The following is a 23,772-nucleotide window of genomic DNA, read 5'->3' as shown; positions in this document are numbered from 1 at the left end:
TGGTCTTCTTGTACATAAAATACTGTTCACAGTTTAATTACATCCTACCGACTTCAAGGAGTGTGATAACTTGGAATAGAAAATTACGAACCGATCTGTAATGTGGTATCAATGTGTAAAGGTAGGATATAGTAGTCAATCGCAAACGGTCGCTAATGAGTAAATTTAACTATCATGTGAAGTACAATCATAATGAACTGGAAAACATGTCCGTCCAAAGTTTTAAAAAAATGTATAATTAATACATTTCAAACGGAAATTATTATTGGTAGATGAAGTAATAACGTCATGACTAAGAATAACCCTTGAAATGGTTTTTCTAACTGTATATGAGCTGACTGGATCATTCGTAGACCACGAAAGTTAATAAATATTATAACCCTTATTTGCCAGTCAGAAATACACAGTTGAGAAAGAAATCGTGTGCAATCTGCTCTGATTGGAGTCAGTCTGAAATAGGATGTCTACGTATACAAGCTGAACATTACAGGAAGGTAATGATATGACTCATGCAGGTGTTTTGTCAGTACACAGGGGGGCACATGTGTTGGTTTTAAATGCAACATATATCTGAAAATGAGAGACATGTACAGATGACCCAGGGGTTGAAATCGAGAAGTGTACCTGACTGCGAATACATCAACATGGTCGGTATTGCAGATCATGCAAAGGAGAAGAAAAACGAAGCACGGCAGCCTAATTCCTTCAAGTATCCTAAACATCAATTATAGAATATGACCGTTACGATGAGTGACCTCAGACAATGGTTGAAAGCAAAAGTTTCCATTGTTCATAAACTTTAATGTTATCATATTGGGAGCACAAGGATTGAGAGTGGTTGAACATGCAGCTGTCACATAGCATCATAGTTTACGTTAGCATGTCCGCCATATATGCCTATTGGAGCAATGTCTGCTATTCATTGACAGTTTGTTCCGCGCATCAACCAGACGTGACGCGTTTCATGCTTGACATTATTACCAGCAGGCCGGCTCTAGATAGGACTTACATGTACGTATTTCGACCGCCGGGATCATATCTTTTGAGGTAGGATTTAAAGAATATGTTCCCCTTCGATTTTGACCTTGTTGTTTACATGTGTAGAAATTGTCCGACTCTGTACGTTTTGCGCTGACACTGGAGAGATCTTTTGGACATTTACTTGGGTGTTGTGGCGAAAAGTTCTGTTTACCTTATCCTCGTTTAGTTGTATCATTATAATGATTAGTCTTTGTGTATATCTAGGTTGGTAGTCAGTCACACCGTCGGAGAAGAGTAACTTATTTTTGGTTTACGTTTGTTCTAAAACAGTTACTGTACGTTTTGGTGTCTCATTATGAGATTCAACCAGCCAGCTTGTGTCCTGTTATTGTAGAAATATAGAAGTCATGTTTGTAATTATTAATGTTGTAAGTACTCGTTTGTTTAAAACACAGGCTTGTCATAATCATTAATATTAATCAAAAGGTGTTATTAGTAATGCAACAAGTAAATCTAGCCATAGCATGTAAAAATAGAACCGGTACACATAATACCTACTCCAAAACATGTGTGCAAACACACACACAGACGCAGACATTCACACACGCACACGCACACGCACACGCACACGCACACGCACATAACATACATGCATACATACATGCATGCATGCATACATACATACATACATACATACATACATACATACATACATACATACATACAAACATACATACATACATACATATTACTTAGCGTATTACATATTCATTTCAGGAGAAGTTAATAATGGAGGGCCACGTCAATGCAAAGGAAAGTATTGGCGATAAAAGAGAAACTTGGGCGCATAAGAGAGAATATATTTTGTCTATGCTTGGCTACAGTGTAGGATTTGGCACACTCCTGAGATTCCCCTACCTGTGCAACAGAAATGGTGGCGGTAAGTGCAATGTTGACAATTTAACTTCAGCTTTAGTTTTGATCAATATTAATAACATAAGGGTAGTCATGATCTTTAGATACAACGCATAATCAATGGTTCTTTTGGTATTTTAATCTTTTACTAGGTGCCTTCCTCATCCCATATTTCACTGCAATCATCGCATGCAGTGTTCCGTTGTTCTTCCTGGAGGTGTCCATCAGTCAGTTTTCCAGCAGGAGTGCCACTCATGTCTGGGTTCTTTGTCCTTTATTTAAAGGTAACCTTTTAGCTTTTATGTACAGTGCAACCTAGTTATAATGCCACCTTTTGTACATTGGAAAGTATGGCATTATAACCAGATTGTACTGTACTTTACGGTGTAAACCTTTTTGCTAGATGTGATATTGAGAATATGCAGTTGTTATACAGCCATTCCACTTATCTAGGTTCCTATCTGCGACCCAGTTTACAGTTAACTATACCATAGCCTAATTATTCATTATTCATTATTCATATGATCATTGTCTCACAAGCTAGCAGCAAAATAGACCATTCATTGCATATTCCACCTATGTTTCAGGAATTGGCATCTCCCAGATACTCAGAACTATTTTTGGAGTCATACCGGATGCTCTCATCATGACCTGGGTAATTTACTATCTGAGCCAATCTTTCAGATCTGTATTGCCCTGGACAACGTGTGACAACTGGTGGAATACTCCTGTGTGTATCAAAAGACTCACCAATGATTCATCTTATGTCTTCTTCAACAGTACTGTGGAACATCAACTTCTCCACAACGCTGTATGGAGAAAGCCAAATTCAACATTGACTGCCTCGGAGGAGTACTGGCAGTATGTTTACTAATGTAATCTTCTGGTAATCCAGGATAAGTTTAATTATCTCACAAATCGGATTTGAGGAAAGTAGGCGGTGCAGAGGAAAATGGGAAAACATATTTGGTTTGTAACAGGTAGAGAAGATGTACGCATGTTGTGCAGGTGCAGTTCACACGATGAAATTAACTACGCTCTCGTGGAAACACGTGTTGCTAGGTGTGACAAGACGATACCAGAATTCTCTAAAAGTCGCTTTACAGAAAGTAATTTCAAAGAATCATCATGTCAAAGCTAGGTAAGCATGGCCAAATCATACATTCCCAGGCTCAAGAATTGGCATATTATGTCATAAATTACACGGAGAAGGAATGTACACATAAATTGTAAGCATTGACTAAAGTTAGCATTGTCACTGGTCTATTTGTATCTACGCAAAAGCGAATCAAAGCAGAAGGTATCGCTAGTGACAAAGGCGAGAGCACTTTAATTAGCCCAAGTAAGTCGTGTTTCACGTCACTATGTCACGTGATTACTGAAATACCTGGAACATTCATATATATATATGAAAACATATATCAAATGGTGTTTAAACAGATACTGCATATATTGGCTGCACATATCGGCTGTACTTTCCATCAGAGTGATGTTTTTGTCTGTTGTATTACCACTCTTCCTCGCGGGCATCGGCCTCGGTCCTATATTTGTATTTCAAAGTGTGTGTACATTGTTACAACAATACTATATTATACTCAAAGGTTCAACGCCCTTCGAGTTTCAACTGGAATAGACAAATTTGGGACCGTTCAGCCCCACATGCTTCTCAGTCTCCTGTGTTCCTGGACCATTGTGTTTCTGTGTTTGATGAGAGGAGTGCGGTCGGTAGGGAAGGTAGGTCAGTTTGGTTTCTACGCCAGTTGTTTCTGGGAAAATTACCTCAAGCCTGATAAAGACAAAAAGAGGTTGAGGCAGTAGGCGTTATGAAATCTCGACAGGAGAATTCCCACGAGATACTGTTCTGTTATTTGCAGGGAGACATGTGTGTTTTTTATGGGGCGTACTTGTTTCCTCACACTGTGAAGTATATAAAGATAAACTGCATTATTAGGCGCATTACCCATCATAAATCTACCAAGGAAAAGAAAAAGTATTTGATGCTTGGATGGTATGATCATCCATTGTTCTTGTTGCATTCTTTAGTGCATTGAAGAAAGACACATATGGGGTATTTCATGATGTACTCGGCCTTGGTCCATCTCTGAGACAAACAATAACTACTGTGGGCGTATCCTATCCCGTGTACCTTGCAGAGAGAGACATATATTGCGTACCTTGCAGAGAGATACACAGTGCTTACTGTACCCTAACCTAGGTGCCCTACAGAGAGAAACACCGAGGATACTGTATCCTACCATATGTGCCCCGCAGAGAGATACACAGTGGGTACTGTATCCTACCCTAAATACCCTGCAGAGAGATACACAGTGGGTTCTGTATCCTACCCTATGTGCCTTGCAGAGAGATACACTGTGGGTTCTGTATCCTACCCTAAATACCCTGCAGAGAGATACACAGTGGGTTCTGTATCCTACCCTATGTGCCTTGCAGAGAGATACACTGTGGGTACTGTATCCTACCCTAAATACCCTGCAGAGAGATACACAGTGGGTTCTGTATCCTACCCTATGTGCCCTGCAGAGAGATACACAGTGGGTACTGTATCCTACCCTAGATACCCTACAGAGAGATACACCGTGGGTACTGTATCCTACCATATGTGCCCCGCAGAGAGATACACAGTGGGTACTGTATCCTACCCTAGATACCCTGCAGAGAGATACACCGTGGGTACTGTATCCTACCCTAGATACCCTACAGAGAGATACACAGTTGGTACTGTATCCTACCCCATGTGCCTTGCAGAGAGATACACCGTTGGTACTGTATCCTACCCTAGATACCCTGCAGAGAGATACACAGTGGGTTCTGTATCCTACCCTACGTGCCCTGCAGAGAGATACACAGTGGGTTCTGTATCCTACCCTATGTGCCCTGCAGAGAGATACACAGTGGGTACTGTACCCTACCCTATGTGCCCTGCAGAGAGATACACAGTGGGTTCTGTATCCTACCCTATGTGCCCTGCAGAGAGATACACAATGGGTACTGTATCCTACCCTAGATACCCCATAGAGAGATAAACAGTTGGTACTGTATCCTACCCTATGTGCCCTGCAGCGAGAGACACAGTGGGTACTGTATCCTACATTGGATACCCCACAGAGAGATACACTGTGGGTACTGTATCCTACCATATGTGTCCTGCAGAGGGATGCACAATGGGTACTGTATCCTACCCTTGATACCCTGCAGAGAGATACACAGTGGGTACTGTATCCTACCCTAGATACCCTTCAGAGAGATACACCGTGGGTACTGTATCCTACCCTAGATACCCTACAGAGAGATACACAGTTGGTACTGTATCCTACCCCATGTGCCTTGCAGAGAGATACACCGTGGGTACTGTATCCTACCCTAGATACCCTACAGAGAGATACACAGTGGGTTCTGTATCCTACCCTATGTGCCCTGCAGAGAGATACACAGTGGGTTCTGTATCCTACCCTATGTGCCCTGCAGAGAGATACACAGTGGGTACTGTACCCTACCCTATGTGCCCTGCAAAGAGATACACAATGGGTACTGTATCCTACCCTAGATACCCCATAGAGAGATACACAGTTGGTACTGTATCCTACCCTATGTGCCCTGCAGCGAGAGACACAGTGGGTACTGTATCCTACATTGGATACCCCATAGAGAGATACACTGTGGGTACTGTATCCTACCATATGTGCCCTGCAGAGAGATACACAGTGGGTACTGTACCCTACCATATGTGTCCTGCAGAGGGATGCACAATGGGTACTGTATCCTACCCTTGATACCCTGCAGAGAGATACACAGTGGGTACTGTATCCTAACCTAGATACCCCACAGAGAGATACACAGTGGGTATTGTACCCTACCCTAGATACCCTGCAGAGCGATACACAGTTGGTACTGTATCCTACCCTTTGTGCCCTGCAGAGAGATACACAGTTGGTTCTGTATCTTACCCTAGATACCCTACAGAGAGATACACAGTGGGTACTGTATCTTACCCTAGATACCCCACAGAGATACACAGTCGGTACTGTATCCTACCCAGCTACCAAACAGAGAGATACACAGTGGGTACTGTACCCTACCCGAGATACCCTGCAGAGGGATACACAGTGGGTACTGTATCCTACCCTATGTGCCCTGCAGAGAGATACACAGTTGGTACTGTATCTTACCCTAGATACCCTACAGAGAGATACACAGTGGGTACTGTACCCTACCCGAGATACCCTGCAAAGAGATACACAGTGGGTACTGTATCATACCCTAGATACCCCACAGAGAGATACACAGTGGTTACTGTATCCTGTGTCTGGTATCTTGCAGAGAGATGGATATTTGGTACTTCATACTGCCCTTAGTACCTTGCAAAAAGATTCTATAGTATAGCTAAGCAGCCAGGCAATGTAAATGGGGAATTATCTTTCACAGGGCAAATTATTAGAGTGAGATGTTTCTTTAAAACCGCGTTTACCAATTGATACAGTATCTATGGATTGTTAGGATTTTCTCAAGAATACATTTGAAAGCTACAAAATCTATGTGACAGGTCGTGTACGTGACCGCTGTGATGCCGTACATTCTCCTAACGGTGCTGTTGATCAGGTCGTGCATGATGCCAGGATCGGTCGATGGATTACTTTATTTTCTTCGTCCAGACTTCTCGCGTCTTGGATCGGTTCAGGTTGGATATTTTCTATTATGGATATTATTTTTATTAACTAAACCATAAAGCAGAGTAAACACTTCAGATGTCATCAACTAGTTATTCATTTTTAAGAATCTGTGTCATGCTCTGTGCTACCACAGCTTGGTATGACGCACAAAAACTACACCGTTTCGTCATGGACAAAAGGACTATATCCACAGATCAGTTAACGATTGACAACGTTTTCATTGACAATAGTTCATTGCACTTACACGGCTTGAACACCGCAACAAGTACCATCTTTTAACTTATTTTGGTATGTCGCGGCCGGGGATCGAAACCCAGACCTCGGAGGCGGTCGGATACCTCAAAACTAATCAAGCTGTACACGGTTTAACTCCCATGGTCACTATTACGACGTAACACTGCTCATGTTGATGTACAAGGCGTGGCGTCACAGTCAGATAAGGAAACCACCAAATATAAAACTCTCTGGTCTTTTGCTATGACGCGGCCAGTGGATCGATGACTGAAGCGTCAAATTTGTAAATGTCCTACACATGTCTACCAGAACACTTTTTAAAAACTTTACTACGTGCTTGATTGCACCTTAAAATTTAGACACCAGGTCAGTAAATCAGTCAATCCGAGCGGAAAGTCCGACTTATATGTATAAAGAAACTGGTCAGTAAGCAGGGGAGCACCTCGTTCTTCTTAAATATTCATCTATGAATCTATGAAGGCTTCGGCCAGTATTTCAATAATTCACATTTTCTCGGTGTATTTCAGATGACATTTCATTTGTGACAAATTGTCCTAAACTTTGAAGATAGGCATGTTACCATATATATGGACACCACTTTTATGATTGTCGTGCCAGATCACTTTTGAAGAGATCATAATATTTGATTTGGTACATATTATATTATTGGAATAACCATCTGGTGGTGAGAACATCAGGTTATATTAATTCGGATTGTGTCTTTTGACATTAAAGGTTCAAGATAAATCTACTGAAGCAAGATAATGTCTTCGTGTGGATTAATTATGATTATTCATCTATGCTCAGAGCTCATCAACAAACAAAGAACGTGTCCTCAGGTTCTGTCGATTAACATAGTAATCTAAGTTTGGTCATGTGGCAAATCAGGAATTTAATCTGGCATTAACAAATCTACCTATCAAATGATGACCATTCGTGATATATACACCGGTTCTAGTTTTGTTACATGAATAATATTTAGGTATTGTGAACCATCTTTTGAAATATATTGCATTTGATCATCGTGACAAAGCGGTTACATTTGAGAGACCTCTTCACACTGCCACTAGACATGTCCATTACAGGTATGGCTAGAAGCACTCCTCCAAGCGTTTTATTCCATGGGTACAACTTTCGGGACACTCAACACTGTTAGCAGCTACAACAAATTCCATAACAACTGTCTTAGGTAAGTCTCGTTAAAAGGGAGACATTTATCTGTTATATTTCAAGCAACAGCAAATGTGCTAACAGCGACGTGTGCATTGTACATGTTCCTATCATATATGTTTATATATGTGTGCTTCTTCAGATGCACCTGTATTTCTTTCATATTTTGTGTTTCAGAGATGTGGCAATGTTGACCATCAGCGGAGAAGCCAGCAGTATTTTCAGTGGATTGGTTGTGTTCTCTACTCTAGGATTCATGGCTCACGAGGCTCAGATCCCTATGTCGGATGTGGTGTCTTCAGGTTCGCTTAGCTTACCGCTCCATTTTGGCGATTGTCTTGTGAAGCACGAAGCTGTTCGTCCAGCAGTTTTCATTGATACCCGAACCTCTCAGACTGTCCATGTTGGATAACGTTTATTGATTCCTGTTTTGTAAGTCAATGTAAGACAACATGACTATGTATATGAAGTGACAACATGACTATGTATATGAACTGACAACACGACTATGTATATGAACTGACAACATGACTATGTATATGAACTGACAACATGACTATGTACATGAACTGACAACACGACTGTGTATATGAACTGACAACATGACTATGTATATGACCTGATAAACCCGCCCATGTAAAAGAACTGACAACATGACTATGTATATGAACTGACAACATGACTATGCATATGAACTGACAACATGACTGTGTATATGAACTGACAACATGACTATGTATATGAACTGACAACATGACTATGTATATGAACTCACAACATGACGATGTAAATGAACTGACAATTATGTATATGCACTTTTGAAGATATCAACATGAAGTCTAGCGCTGAGAGAGTTTATGTAGAATGTCTTCAACATTCAACCACAGTAGAAAAATACATCATGTGTGCAACACGTCACACTGTTTGTAGGTTACAAATGCATTTATAAGGCTTATGGAATTTGATTGATTCTTTGAACATTTTGTCCGTTTTGAATATCTTCTCTCATATTTAGCCATCTGTGTCCAAGTAACTGAGATTGTCTTATTTCCCAAATAACAGGAGCGGGGCTTGGTTTTATCATCTACCCTGAAGCTATAGCCAAACTGCCTGTGCCTCAACTGTGGTCTGTCCTGTTCTTCCTCACGCTGCTTTCTTTGGGGATCGACACTTTGGTAAATAAAACGTCCTTAAACCATTTTTCATAGTTCAACATCTGTTCAAGATTACTATTTAATTTGTCACACAAATATTACTCCAATGACATTGAGGACCGTCGTTCATATCATACGCTACAATGACCATCACAGCTACATAGAGAGCTTTGATTTGGGCGCCCTAGACCACCATATGTGGATGCTTGTTTGTATCCACTTTGGATTTTGTTCCTTTATTACAGTTTGGAGCAATGGAAACCATCATAGCCGGAATATCAGAAGCGTTCCCAAAGCATCTTATGAAGAGAAGAATTCTTGTCACTGCAGGCGTTTGTCTGTGCATTTTTCTGCTTTCTATTCCTTACGCGACACAGGTATGTTTTAGTAACTCCTACCATGTTAATCGTCACGGATAAAGATCTAAATGATTATTTCTGTTAGCTGTCATGATATTAAAAGTGTTTATTATTTTTTGGTAACGGAGTAACATGGAGTAACATGCCTCGGGAATCATTCATTCCATTTCCATTCTACCCAGGGCGGAGTCTATCTGTTCCAACTGCTGGACTGGTATGCCTCCTCCTTTAACGTTCTGTTTATTGGATGCCTGGAGTGCTTGGTCATCAGCTGGATCTATGGTATGGAATAGTGTTACGGAGCTGCTTGTTTTTGTTTTATATTTCTTTAGGAGATAAACATATTGTGTTTTCAATTTTGAGATTGAAGATTTAACCGCGCTTAATGGAATTTGGGACCTTGCGTGACAAGTGGTTTGTCGATCTGAATTAAAGAAACACTGACAAAGTAAGACGCTGTATATTCTCAAACAATGTAATGTACTTTCTAATATTTCACTCGAATATATGATAGGCATTGACACTCTGTAGCACAGCTACTTCGTTAGCCACCATTAATGTGGACACCCCTAAAGGGAACTAATCAAGCTTTACACGGTTTCGTTCTACTCCCAAGGTCACTTTTACGTCGTAACGCCACTCATGGTGACGTACAAGACGTGGCGTCACACGCAGATACAGAAAACACCAAATATCAAACTCTCCGGTGTCCCTAAAACTTGAAATACAATCTCTTTTCCGTATCGTATCCTACCCTAGATACCCTGCAGAAAGATACACAGTAAGTTGTGTATTGTATCGTATTTTCCGCCCAAAATGTATTGCCACGCATACATGTAGTGTATATTATAGTAACTGCAAGTCTGCATTATGTAACCTGTAAGTGTGCATATCGTTCTTTCAAAATGCCTCTGACTGACCCATCAGAATCTAGTATTTCCCAACTTCATGGTAGAATTTCAACCAGGAAAATGCATTCTGCTGCTGAAATTATTCATAAATCTGGGGATGAATTGCTGGTAGGACAAATATTTTGGATGATGATATAAAACATTAATGAAGCAATTGCATAGGATAAGTGTTAAAAAAGGTTGCCGGTCAGTTATTACAAGACCAATGTTAATTAATCTATCACTTTATCTCGAACATGTTTCACATTATGTAAATTTACAAGCGTTTTATACAGAATCGTAAAAATAGATTTATTATCATTTTCAAAGTAAAGATATCCAGAAGGTTCAGTCTGTCAAATTACTCCTCAGAAAAAGAAGAACAAAAATGAATGCGTGACCTCAGGAGTACAGATTTGGACTGCATGCCTCAACATACAGTCATCCTAGAACCAAGGCTGCTGGGATTTTTTTAAATAGCTAAAATTAGGATCAGACATACATAGATTAGGTTTTTTAATATAGTTATCAATTTAATTTGTGCATTGTGTGAAATATGTTTTCTATCAATAACATAAAATACGGCGGAGAAAACAAAACAGATGCTTGAAAAAATAGTATTTGTTTCGTTAATCGTTTTGCATTTAAATTGCCCTAATGTTTTCTAAATGTAGAAAATGAGTCGAAGCTTGAAATGCGAACGATTACTGATTTCAATACATAAGACAGGAATTTATTATTCTTAACAAATATGGGCGAGTAACATAATTAAAACTATTCAAATGTGGAAGTACCTATTGTTACAATTTGTTTGCAGCATACCTGAAAATGTATGACGGTAAACATTGTCAGTACAGGCTTCTGCTCATGCTTATACACCTTCCCTGTGCACGTTTAGAAAACTACAAACAATAGATACATGTGTGTACCTTGAATCAACATATTCCCATTATAATTTAAATACACATTATCATATATATAAACTATTTATAAGTATTATGTGTCTTATAATCTGCCTGCACGTTTTGAGTTTTCTTTGTCTCGTGATTGCTTGTGACACTTCAGTCATCAATTACTTGTGACACTTCAGTCATCAATAACTCGGCTTCATCAAAAATTGTTATCTCGAACCCCTTTATATATCATATTCTTGAAGACAATGTAAATGTATGTCCCCGGCACTATAGTCTAATATCGACAAACAGATAAGTTAGAGATCCCACGTACTGCAAGTTAACGAGGGTGCCACCGGTGGGGCAGGATAGAGGCACCTCTCGCGAATACCTGTCATTATCAGTATTTGATAGTGGTTAATAAACATATTCTTATGATATGGTCGGAATCGTAAAATGGACCCTTATGATAATGTAAATGGTGTTTGTAGCCTTTGTTTAATTAACAGTGATGCATCAGAATATATAATGTTAGTAATGTCCGATTCAATTCCATATTTTGACTTGTACCATTTGTTCCCAGTTGTTCAGATGAACAGTTGACTTGCCTTTGCATGTGTTTGTGACGGGTGACACAGGAAGGGAAGGATGTCTTCTCGCAATGTCATTAGAATCAGATCTTTGTGCTCGCTATCGCTAGACAAAGATCTGAAGACATACTATTTCGGGTCATTTCAAAACGATCAGGTCAGACCTAGCTGAATGGTAATTTAGGACCGGATGGGCATGCAGACAGATTGTTGTTATAGATTTATTGTCATAAGATATTATGATATTATTACCATCCACTTGTCTAGCTGTAACTACAGAGCTGTTAGATCACATCCGATATGGCTTGTGGTGAACATCATTCCGGATGTGTGCGGATACCTTTACCTAACAATGTATGGGTATATATATCATTATGTATATTTACAAGCATTGTTTCATCAGCGATAAACGATAACTTAACAAAGACCGAGGGGCAACAGAAAGCATAACGAGCTTCTTTTTTATGTCATTGAAAATTAAATATACAGTCAAAACTTTTGTCAAATTTGATTATGTCTATTTAAACATCACTCATTCCTGCAAGAGTTTGTAAAAAGTAACCTGGGATATTTTACAAATACATTATGGGTGGGTGAGTATGGTTTTACGCCGCCTTTAGCAATATTCCAGCAATAACACGGCAGGGGACATCAGAAATAGGCTTCACACATTGTACCCATGTCGGGAATCGAACCCGAGTTCTTGGTGTGACGAGCGAACGCTTTAACCACTAGGCTACCCGACCGCCCCCATTTGTCTAATGAAGACCGGGGTAAGAAATGAAGTTCTATCCACATGACCCCTATAATGTTTCAACCGCTGTGCTGAACAAAAAAGAAAAAATATTAATTTTCAACGATGAGATGCCTAGTAATATACCCACCAGCAGTTGTGTATTTAGCAAATATGTTTTAAATTTATAAAAGTTTTCTATCAATTCTTTTTTAATAAGACCATGCAGAAGTATGTTTAAGTGATGACTAGGCGCCAGTACATTTCATGTTTTGGATAATATCGCTAACTTGAGATATTTTCAATTGAAAATTAAACATATGGTAACATCAACTGAGATATATCGTTTTCTTTTTCTCCTCAGATTATATGGTTATATTTTTCTTTTAAATGAACTGAGAGGAAGAGTTTCTACTGCTCTTCAGTCTATATCATTATATTAACTTTTGGAGGCTCAGGGTAAATATTTTCGAAACCAAGTTGGACGTCACTCGTCAAAAGAAGGTCAACTGTTATTGATCCAGACACATACCATGTGCCTACAAGAGTTAACATCAGACCTTCAACATCCAGTCAAAATAGAGAGTGCGTCCAAATAATCATCAGAAATGATTTCACCTAACGGAGAATATTATATATGTCACAGTCAAATTACTGAAATTTTCACTTTGGCAATTTACAAAACGCCAAAAGATTTTGCATTTTTGTTTCCGTCAGATTGACTACAAGTTACTAAGAAGTTCAAAAGCGCTTCATCACATTTGACAAAACATCACATTTGACTAATTATGCAAGGATTAGAAGACATAAAATAAAACAAATATACATTGAATTTTGTTTTCTTTTAATCATATAATTTTCAGTCATTGTGTGATGAAATATAACATTAACAGGTTTCGAATTCGTTAAGGATAATATTATAAATGGAAAAATAATTGTAAAATAACTGAAATATTTTTGTGTTTTGTAAACTGCAAGTGAAAATTTCAGCCATTTTACACCTTGACTATGATATCTATACCAGCAATAGATCAATGAAAATCTATTTCAGGTTCTAAACGGTTCACTCTTGACGTGGAAATGATGCTTGGGCGACGAACCCCGTTAGTGCTGAGCATTATGTTATCCTACATCACTCCTGTCATTCTGTTTGTAAGTAAACCTAGACTACTGACATGGGGCGTTATTAAATGATTAACACAATCACTACTGCTAATTTACAGCATGTTATAGCTACTCTCTAACGCCGCACTCAGCAATATTCCAGCTACACCAAAGGGATACAATACCATGCATCCACCAAGTCAGGGCGCGTGACCACCTGAACCCTGAGTTGCTGAAGACCAACACTAATCCGGAACTTAACAGTTAGGGATAGATCAATATTAGTGTATGTCAATTCAAGACGACCATCATTGAATTCATATCATGTGATTTTGACTTAACATTTGAGGTCAACCACAAAACAACTCCGTGAACTCCGGGAAAGGTTACAGGTACCAGTCAGCCTATGTTTGTCGTAGGAGGCGACTAAATGGATCGGCAATCTGATCGTCATACAAACACCCATTCCTTTTACAATGTCTTGATAGCTATAGTAAGTTATTGTGGTCAAAACTGCGAAGTGCACGGGTAAATCAATACCCGACGACTTGTGTTCAGTCTCACTGCTCCAATTAAACGTACATGTAACCTCTATTTTTCATGAATATGTACGCCAGCAAGATATATTTTGCCTCCGTTTTTACATTTTCAACCCAAACCTCGGAGTGTTTTATCCTTTATGTACGACCTGCTAAGCTAGCTTAGCTAGGTCAGTCAGTCCTTGTTCCACAGGCGGCTCTGATCCCGTCTCTCCTCATGTACGATCCGCCCAGCTACGTCAGTTACCTTATATTCAACAGGCGGCCCTAATCCTGTCTCTCTTCATGTACGACCCGCCCAGCTACGTCAGTTACTTTATGTTCAACATGCGGCTCTGATCCCGTCTCTCTTCATGTACGACCCGCCCAGCTACGTCAGTTACCTTATGTTCAACAGGCGGCCCTGATCCTGTCTCTCTTCATGTACGACCCGCCCAGCTACGTCAGTTACTTTATGTTCAACAGGCGGCCCTGATCCTGTCTCTCTTCATGTACGACCCGCCCAGCTACGTCAGTTACTTTATGTTCAACAGGCGGCGCTGATCCTGTCTCTCTTCATGTACGACCCGCCCAGCTACGTCAGTTACTTTATGTTCAACAGGCGGCTCTGATCCTGTCTCTCTTCATGTACGACCTGCCCAGCTACGTCAGTTACTTTATGTTCAACAGGCGGCCCTAATCCCGTCTCTCTTCATGTACGACCCGCCCAGCTACGTCAGTTACTTTATGTTCAACATGCGGCTCTGATCCTGTCTCTCTTCATGTACGACCCGCCCAGCTACGTCAGTTACCTTATGTTCAACAGGCGGCCCTAATCCTGTCTCTCTTCATGTACGACCCGCCCAGCTACGTCAGTTACTTTATGTTCAACATGCGGCCCTGATCCTGTCTCTCTTCATGTACGACCCGCCCAGCTACGTCAGTTACTTTATTTTCAACAGGCGGCCCTGATCCTGTCTCTCTTCATGTACGACCCGCCCAGCTACGTCAGTTACTTTATGTTCAACAGGCGGCCCTAATCCTGTCTCTCTTCATGTACGACCCGCCCAGCTACGGGGCATACGTATATCCAGATTACGCCAAAGTTGTTGGAATCCTTATGGCAGTTGTCATGACTTTACCGATACTGTTCATGATGATCTACCAGATCGTTAAGAGGGACGGGACCATCATACAGGTATGTTGACCTTGGTAGGCGGTGTGCAAAGTTTAATGAGCACAATATGAGCACTATGTGGAGGCAATAGCACGAAACGTTGTATATTAAGTTGTGATAAACATAATTTGCTGTCAGGAGATAAATCTATCTAAAACAAATTGTTGTAACTAACATGGTGGTCGTTTCCACGATGCACACGTTTCATTGCATAAACATAATAGGAAGATAAGGAAAAGGATGCATCACAGTTGAAAGTGCAAGTGTGCCTTATCTTGCGTACTTCATCAGTACCGTTCTGTTCGTCTTTACTCAATGTGAGCACACATTAAATACATCTTGTTTACATTGATTTGTTTTCAGCACATTCAGCACATTCATTTGCGTTAAAGTTATGTTTTCCCGAGTATACCGAGGCTTTTTATTATGTTATTGAAAATTAAAAGATATTTTGTTAAATTTGATTATGACTATTTGATTATGTCTATTTAACTATCTCTCATTCCCGCAACAGTTTGTAAAATGTAATCTGTAGCTTGGTAATTAGTGTAAAATTATACTAGTTCAATGAAGACTGTAGTAAGAAATGAATTTGCCATCACAGCAACCCCTGCCATGTTTGAAATGTTGTAAATTTGTGCCGAAAAGACAAACAAATTATTGATTGTCAAAGATCAGATGACAAAGATACTCATTAGCAGTTGTGGACAATGCGAAAAGCTCTTGGTTTTTTTGTAACTTTTGATAGGTTTATATCAAAATATATTCTGATAAATAAAACCATGTAGAAGTATTCGTTGAGTGCTGACTGGATGTAATGTCGCTTACTTAAGATATTTTCAAATGGGAAAAAAACATAGTTACGATAAAAACAACTAAGAGGTTTAGTTTCATTTGCTGCTGGTTTTAATACCTTCTTGCTTGCTAAATCTAGCAAGAACCATATACTCTTGTACTACTAGTACTCTACTATTACTCTTGATAACTATCACTGATATATTTTCTAATCATTTGTTTTCATCATATTGGAATCTATGTAAATGATATTTTTCTGTTATCCAGCGTCTCAAACTCGCAACTGTGCCTTCTCTTGCCTGGGGCCCTGCTCGGACCGAACACAGGAAACTGTATCTGGAAAGAGATCATCAACATGGGGTGCTTATGGTGCCGGTGGCCATGGACCCTGCGTGCCTGGAGTAGACCAATCTAATTTGGGTACATAATTTGCTGAGATATACATACATTCACGTGACTAGTCTTGTTACTGATGAGGAGAGATCAATGGGTATCTTCGAAGTCTGGGAACCTAACCCTTGTCCTTTTAGGGCAAGTAAGTAATAAGGAAATTCTACAATATCTACTCCTAATAATATTAAATACAGTGTGTGTATTAGGGAGGGGTGGGGAGAGCGCTGTGATATTTTAAGAATATAATCTGGTCCGACAGGAAATAAAGCAGAAATCGTTTACTGCACATTCTTGATGTTTTCAAATGTATTGTGACATGGGAGAAAAAAATTTTAAATTGTTCTTCCTTTCAGAGAAAATGATGGCAAGTCTCCAAACTAAACACTGATCTTTTTTTCGGAGAACTGCATGCTGTTGGTGACCTGGTACCGTTGCTGTAATCTGTAGATGGTTCTCACGTAGACTTTAATAACATTGGTAATCATTCGTGCAGTCTCGTCAGCATTCAGTCGTCTTAAAGCATGGTTTCTCTGATTCTCATGAAGTCAGGGTGTTTTTGTACCCCACCACCTTTGGTATGGTTTTTTTCCAAACCGTAGGTGTATATTAACATATGATTCACAATAATAACATCTCTTGTTGTGAGAAGATTATTTACATAAATGCTTTCATAGAATCCCAGAGTTTAATTCCGATCAGTGCCACCAGAATGAGTTGACATTACGACCATGGATACGAAATCCGATTGGCAAATCAGTGAAAAGAGTATTGTCGTTCTGCCCCCGGAACTCCGTAGAGGAACAAGTACTATCCATATGTTGGTCAGCGAGATCTAACTGTTGATAATCAAATTACACATGACAAGTTATCCTCACTATATGACCTCCATTCTGTAGCAGACGCATCGCAACCCGTCCGCACAAAGCTGGACGCACGGTGTCTGTGGGTAACCAGCTGGTAATCGGGGGATGTAGATTTAGTATTCTTATGAAGATGTCACCATAATAGCCTCAAGGATGAGTTTGACAGTAGCCAATTTGTCCTTATGCGTGTCATTAGTCACGTAATCAACATTCAGTTATTGGAAACTCTTTATGGTTTCAGGTATTTCTCTCTATATATATATGAACAGTGAATAAATGTTAACTCACGGGAATTGGATATTATATGGAGAATCTCGCCCAAGTGTCTTTTGATATCAAATATATCTACACGAGTCAATCAAAAGTTTAAAACTCCGAGGCTTGCCGAGGAGGTTTAAACTTTTATCGACGCGTGTTGATATATTTGATATCAAAAGACACAAAGGTGAGATTCTGTTTATCATCAAACACCATTCTTTATGTTTTTCAGTTTGTAGACAGTAATAAGCAGAGTCTTCAGTGTAAAAAGTACTGCTAACAGCCTCAGTAGCAGAGCCATTAGTGATGTCATTTGATTGTGACGTCATGGTAAAATTGACGTCATAATGGTCTGCAAAGCATTGTAAAGCAATTTCATTGCACCGATATCTACAATGTATATCTCTTGATCTCACCCAAGCGATATCTCCTGTGGGGGCCAGTTTTGGATGATAAAGTACTCAAACACCCTTTCTAATGCGTTTAACTGTTCTTGTGTGAATATGCCTAACACTTAACAACGAAAGTAGGGGCAATGGCCTTTACGCCTGGAAAAAATATTAGTATAAATCCCGTACATAACCGTGTCCGATATGTTATTTCTTGCTTTTCCATGGTCCATATTTGCCAATGATGAGTGGGTCCGTTTCCGTCAGCGAAATATTGGACCGTTTTAGCCAGCAGCAGGGTTTGTGCTGTCGCACATGGAGCGGTCATGCATATTTCAAGCAAATGGCGGATACAGAGAGGACAGAACTTAACATACAATCATGTGTGTCATCTCTTGATTATCTTGTTGGTTTAGAAGCCGCCCTCGATTGGCAGAAGAACCGCTGTGCGGTGTCATGATCAGGCAACAAACAAACACTTACTCTTTTAAAAACCACTCTTTTCCCTTTTACGCCAAGTGGAATCTGTTTCGGTGGATAATCTCTGGCGTTAACGTTTACCATATTACCAAATGAGTTAGTTACAATGTAGTTGTACGTTTACCCTTAGTACATCGTACAGGAAACATCGCAAAGACATGGATATTTCCTTAATGTCAACGTCATGGTCAAATGTACTGTTCATTCAATATGTTGTCGTGATAGTGTTGTAACTGTTGTTTCGCATTTTGCTCATGTATTACAAACCCCCGGGCGCGACAACACCGTTTTCTTTATTAAGAGAAGCGCACGTAAAAGGAACGACGTCACAGTGTGATGACGCGTCATTATCTGCATGATTTCCCTCAATGCTAGTATCATGATGTTAGTTGTGATCGGGGAGTTGCTACGTAGATAACTTTAGGCGTACAGGTATTATTCACACTCGCTTACCGTTCCTAACATATTTTTATGTTCGCTATATAAGGGAAATAATCTTGAACGCCGCATTGAGCTCGATGTCAGATAATCTCACCTCTTACTACAGTTTGGACGGATCACGGAAACCATTCCTACCCCAAAACCCACCAGGCCAGTATTTGAAACGCGCACCTTTTCATTTGCGTTCAGTATTTGCCTTTGATTAGAATCACAGGTAGAATATTGAAGTACATTATTATTATTCCCCGGAGTTTTTAAGATTTGTTGCCAAGAAATCCATCTTGCATGTAGAACATTACTTTAATATTACATTTGTCAGAGAAATAAAAGACACGAAAATACCAACTTGAAAATCTTTGAATATTACTTTTATGTTTAAACTGTGCTTTTATTAACATTATATTCATATGCAACATTCATATATCACTAGAATGGTCGACACGTGAAGATCCGAGGTCTTCATCAACCCATGCTTGCCGTAAAAGGCGACTATGCTTGTTAGGGGTGACTAACGGGATCGGGTGGTCAGGTTCGCTGACTTGGTTGATGTATGTCATCGATCCCAATTGCGTAAATCGATGCTTATGATGTCAGTCACTGAATTATCTAGTCCAGACTCCATTATTTACAGACCGACGTCATATAGCTGGAACATTGCTGAGTGAGGCGTTAAACAACAAACAAACAAACACTAGAAGGGTCAATTTTTATTGTTTTTCTTATTTTGCGTCGGTAGGATGACAAAAAACGTAATGTTCAATTCTTTAAAGTGTTTACATTGGAACGATGTCACACGGGGTTTGTGGTAGCAATATCAGGTTCGTGGTAATAAGAAGTGAATTATATGAATTCAAATGTTGTTTTAAAGTCGGCAGAGCCATGCACGAAGTAATAAAAAATAAAACCCCTACTACTGAATATTAATTACTTCACTGTACGAATTAATGAGTGGGTGAGTCAACTTTATGATCACGCTAGCAGTATTTCAGCCATATTGAGACAGGAACATTCCATACCTTTTCATGTATAAAAGCCTGTGGACAAAGAAAAGTAAAATAGTCAGTAACGTCAGTATATAACAGACTAGCATTTAAAACAAGATAGAGTATTCCAAAGGATGTAACTATTAAACAACGATGCAATATACACTTCATGCTCTAGTTTGCCAACAAACAAAGGTTCGCAATTTACCAGGGGACAATGGGGACTAACATAACCCCTGCTTCATGCATGGTTCCCAAGCAGCGTGTATTGCGTGCTGCAGGTATTTGTGTCCATGCCGTGGTGGAAGCACCCCACCTACAACATAATATGTAAAGGCTGGTCGTCAGGAAAACACACCTTCTACACCAGGTTAGTCATTCCTGAAGGTTGATATTCTCGTCATCCATTCCATTTGTCCACGGCGCATTTGTTGTAACGCAAAGAACACAGTGTGTAAACATTGTGGACAAAGAGGTGACGCTATATGTTGGGCGTCGTTCGTGAAGTAGAACATTGAATAGGACAGGTTCTACAGTTCAAACATACTGGCTATGTGGCGGGATCACGAGACTGAAAGCCAGATACTTTGAAGAAAGATATCTATACTTTGTGATCCTTAATCGCCAAAATACTTAGGGACATAGCTACCGATCGTTCTGCGAGCCCAACAGAAGTCCATATTGATCTTGGCATATCATTGTCATTGGAAACTGTGAAAGGGTCTGAATAAACATAGCTTATATACACAGATACAGTTCTGAATACGTTGCCTATAGAATTACTCGGTTGAGGTTGTATTGGCAAAACACCATATAAACAAATCAATATATATAGGTTTGTGGCGTTTCAAGTATGAGCTCTTAATACTACGTTGTTTTTTACTTACTTCGCTCATTTAGCACGGGTCTAACACCACCTTTATGTCATGCTACTTTGTAGAATGTGTGTCTTTGGATAACTCTACCGACATATTAACAAAATGTGGTTATAAATCCTATTGACTGTGACTATACTGATACATTATTAGAACGGTGTTCTACTTGTTCTTTCTTTTAACATAACCGTTCTACATTTATGTTAAGACTGATTTCTATAAACATACCTGCTTATCTAATTACTGATATTATTAAACATACCCGTTGTTCTACATACCCCCTATGCAAATTAATGTAATACTTAAATATTAATATATGATTATCATTCAAAAGTGGCTTACACAAGATATATCGCGAGATCACGCAAAACCTCATATGAGATATTACTAGCATGAAATTGCACCCAAATGCCTTGCTGATCATTGTGACGTCATCGGTTACCATGAGATCACATTAAAATCGAATCTGGACCAGACAATCCCGTGATTGACCTCATGAGCATCGATCTACGCAAATGGGATTTTATGACATGCATCTACCTAATCAGCGAGCCTGACTATCCGATCACGTTAGTCGCTTCGTAAGACAAGCAAGGTTTGCTAAAGACCCATTCTAACCCGGACCTTAACGGGTGCACTAATCTGCCAACAAGTTGGATGAAGGATTTGGGATCATTAATAGAAAGCCTTTGATTTTTTAACCTTTTTAAACTCGTGTTGATATAGTTAATATCAAAAGACACTCGGGTGAGATTATCTTTGTTGTAATTGCTTATATTACTCACCGTTCCCATTGTTCTAATTACTGATACTATTTACCATTCCTGTTTACCCTTCCTAATGGTATACTTACTAATATTATTTACCATACATGTTGTTCTAGTTGCTGAGATTATTTAAAAAATTTGTTGTTCAACTTACTCATATTATTTACAATACCTGTTGTTCTAACTGCTGATATTTCTTACTATCCTTGTTCTAATCTCTTTAAATATGCACGTTATTATAATTTCTGATATATTGAAATATACCCGTTCTGTTGACCAATCTCTGTAAACATTCCCCTCATTCCCCTTATTCTAAACATACCCGTTGTTCTATTGAACACGTTGTTCTGTATACTTACATTATTAAACATATTCGTTATTTCGATTTCTGATATTATTTAACATACCCGTTCTAATTACTGACCTATTTCAAAATGTCCGTTTGTCTATTTACTGATCTCTTCAAATATATGCCTTGTTTTAATTACAGATATCTTTTAAATATAACCATTCATTTAATTAGTGGTATTGTGAAACATACCCGTTTTCTTATTACTGACCTCTTTCAACATATCCTTTTTACCAATCGCTTAAAATATATCGGGTTTTTATACCTGATTTATAAAACACATGTGTTTTCTAATTACTGACTCTTTAACGGCTGTTGTAATTAAGTATTCTAATTATCGTTTTTATAATTGGTATTATTAAACTTTCAAGTTTTTTTCACAAATGACAGCTTCCAACAAATCCGTATAATTACTGATGTGTTTAACCATAATTGTTTATCTTATTTGCTACCCTGAACTGCCGGGACACAAAAAGTATACATTTTAAAATTGGAATTGACTAAAACAAATGCAAACTCTGTAAAAACGTTACTTTACTGAACACACTGGCCGAAACACTGCAAACTTAAGGTTCAAAACTCAATGATACGCGTATCAAATTCACACATCACCATCGAATAACCATTTCTTCTTTGCTTCATTTTTAAAACGTTTTATTTTTTTCCGTGGGTATATTTAAACACAACCGTTGTTTGTACATACCCGTTTTAGCAACCGATATCAATAAACATACCCGGTCTCTTTAAACATATCTGTTCTAATTACTGTAATGCTTTAAAAGAGCTTGAATACTGCTAAAAGAGGCGTAAAACCATACTCACTTACTCACTCACTCTCACTCACTGTATGAATTACTGATATATATTCACATGTATCGCTTGGTATTACAACTCTCATTCCACAGTCATGGCAGACTGGATATGACCGAATTTTGAGGTATGTTATCTTTAATTTGAAAAATGTAAATTATACATTTGAGACCAAAAGTGTAAGTTTCTGATATTCAAGAAACAACCTTATTATATTCATAATAACATACTTTGATTCTGAAGTTCAAAACAGAAGTATGACTATCCCTGAACGGAACCCGATAACCCAAACACAAAACTTGCATATTCATGCAATACTTCACCAGGCCCCGTTTATTATCCACGCTTCAGATATTGTTATTGGCGTTGTCTGCGTTGTACTCACTCAGCTGAGTGTAGTACGGACTCTAATGGCTTTCGCTTGATATCGTGTGGTGTCAATAGTGTTAGCGGAATAATGTCTTTCAACACTTGCAATATTTGCATAAACCCTATTGAAAGAGCACACTTTATATCGCCTACAGAAACGTTAATGCTTGGTTACCCGTTGTTGTGAAGTGAAAATGTGTCTCTATTCTGTCTGTGCTTTCTGCAATCATATGTTAAATACTGTAAGGAGATATCGTTGTTGGATTTTGTCGCTGGTGTTATTTTGCTTTCGTCACCCCTGAGTACACCCACATCCGTTATGTACAGAAAATGGAAGCCATTAAGTGTTTTCTGAATATCTTAAGTTTCGTGCAACACAACCACAATTTTTGATAGCATGTTACATTCCAAAGTCCTGAACTTGTGTACCCACATATTGTCAAAAACAAAATCAGTAACCTTATAATTCATATGACTTGTTCTTGACATAATTGATCGGGTCGTTAAGGAGATGCCAATTATAAGTAAAACTGCAAATCCCTCACTAAAACATTAATAAACGTTTGTTTTGAACGCGCAATTCAGCAGTATTCC

At 39.0% G+C, this 23,772-nt stretch overlaps 1 protein-coding gene across 3 annotated transcripts; it reads left to right on the top strand.

Moving 5' to 3' along the window:
* The first annotated feature begins 744 nt into the window (after positions 1–744).
* On the top strand, positions 745–18,008 carry LOC124142545 (sodium- and chloride-dependent glycine transporter 1-like). 3 transcript variants are annotated; one of them, XM_046511091.2, is made up of 15 exons: positions 745–1,011; positions 1,759–1,921; positions 2,049–2,180; positions 2,484–2,757; positions 3,498–3,630; positions 6,458–6,592; positions 7,904–8,007; positions 8,166–8,290; positions 9,051–9,163; positions 9,388–9,519; positions 9,684–9,783; positions 13,659–13,759; positions 15,260–15,427; positions 16,469–16,633; positions 16,943–18,008. In XM_046511091.2, the coding sequence occupies exons 2-14, from the start codon at positions 1,771–1,773 to the stop codon at positions 16,604–16,606; spliced, it is 1,806 nt and encodes a 601-aa protein (XP_046367047.2). In that variant the 5' UTR covers positions 745–1,011; positions 1,759–1,770; the 3' UTR covers positions 16,607–16,633; positions 16,943–18,008. The 3 variants fall into 3 exon arrangements, with proteins under 3 accessions (XP_046367047.2, XP_048253843.1, XP_046367046.2); XM_048397886.1 differs by having other exon boundaries at positions 745–1,047; positions 16,469–16,621; positions 16,948–18,008; XM_046511090.2 differs by having other exon boundaries at positions 745–1,047.
* The last annotated feature ends 5,764 nt before the right edge of the window (positions 18,009–23,772 follow it).

Source organism: Haliotis rufescens, unplaced genomic scaffold (assembly GCF_023055435.1).
Source record: "Haliotis rufescens isolate VD_foot unplaced genomic scaffold, xgHalRufe1.0.p SCAF_17, whole genome shotgun sequence".
In the NCBI taxonomy this organism is placed as follows: Eukaryota; Metazoa; Mollusca; class Gastropoda; order Lepetellida; family Haliotidae; genus Haliotis; species Haliotis rufescens.
The sequence above is the reverse complement of the archived record's forward strand: the minus strand, read 5'-3'. Positions and strand labels throughout refer to the sequence as shown.

Bases quoted from the DNA above. Each gene is read 5' to 3' on its own strand.
- LOC124142545 (XM_046511091.2), top strand. From the start codon at position 1,771: ATGGAGGGCCACGTCAATGCAAAGGAAAGTATTGGCGATAAAAGAGAA. The intron at 3,631-6,457 runs GTAGGTCAGTTT...TCTATGTGACAG, and splicing joins GAGTGCGGTCGGTAGGGAAG to GTCGTGTACGTGACCGCTGT. The intron at 8,291-9,050 runs GTTCGCTTAGCT...CCCAAATAACAG, and splicing joins GTCGGATGTGGTGTCTTCAG to GAGCGGGGCTTGGTTTTATC.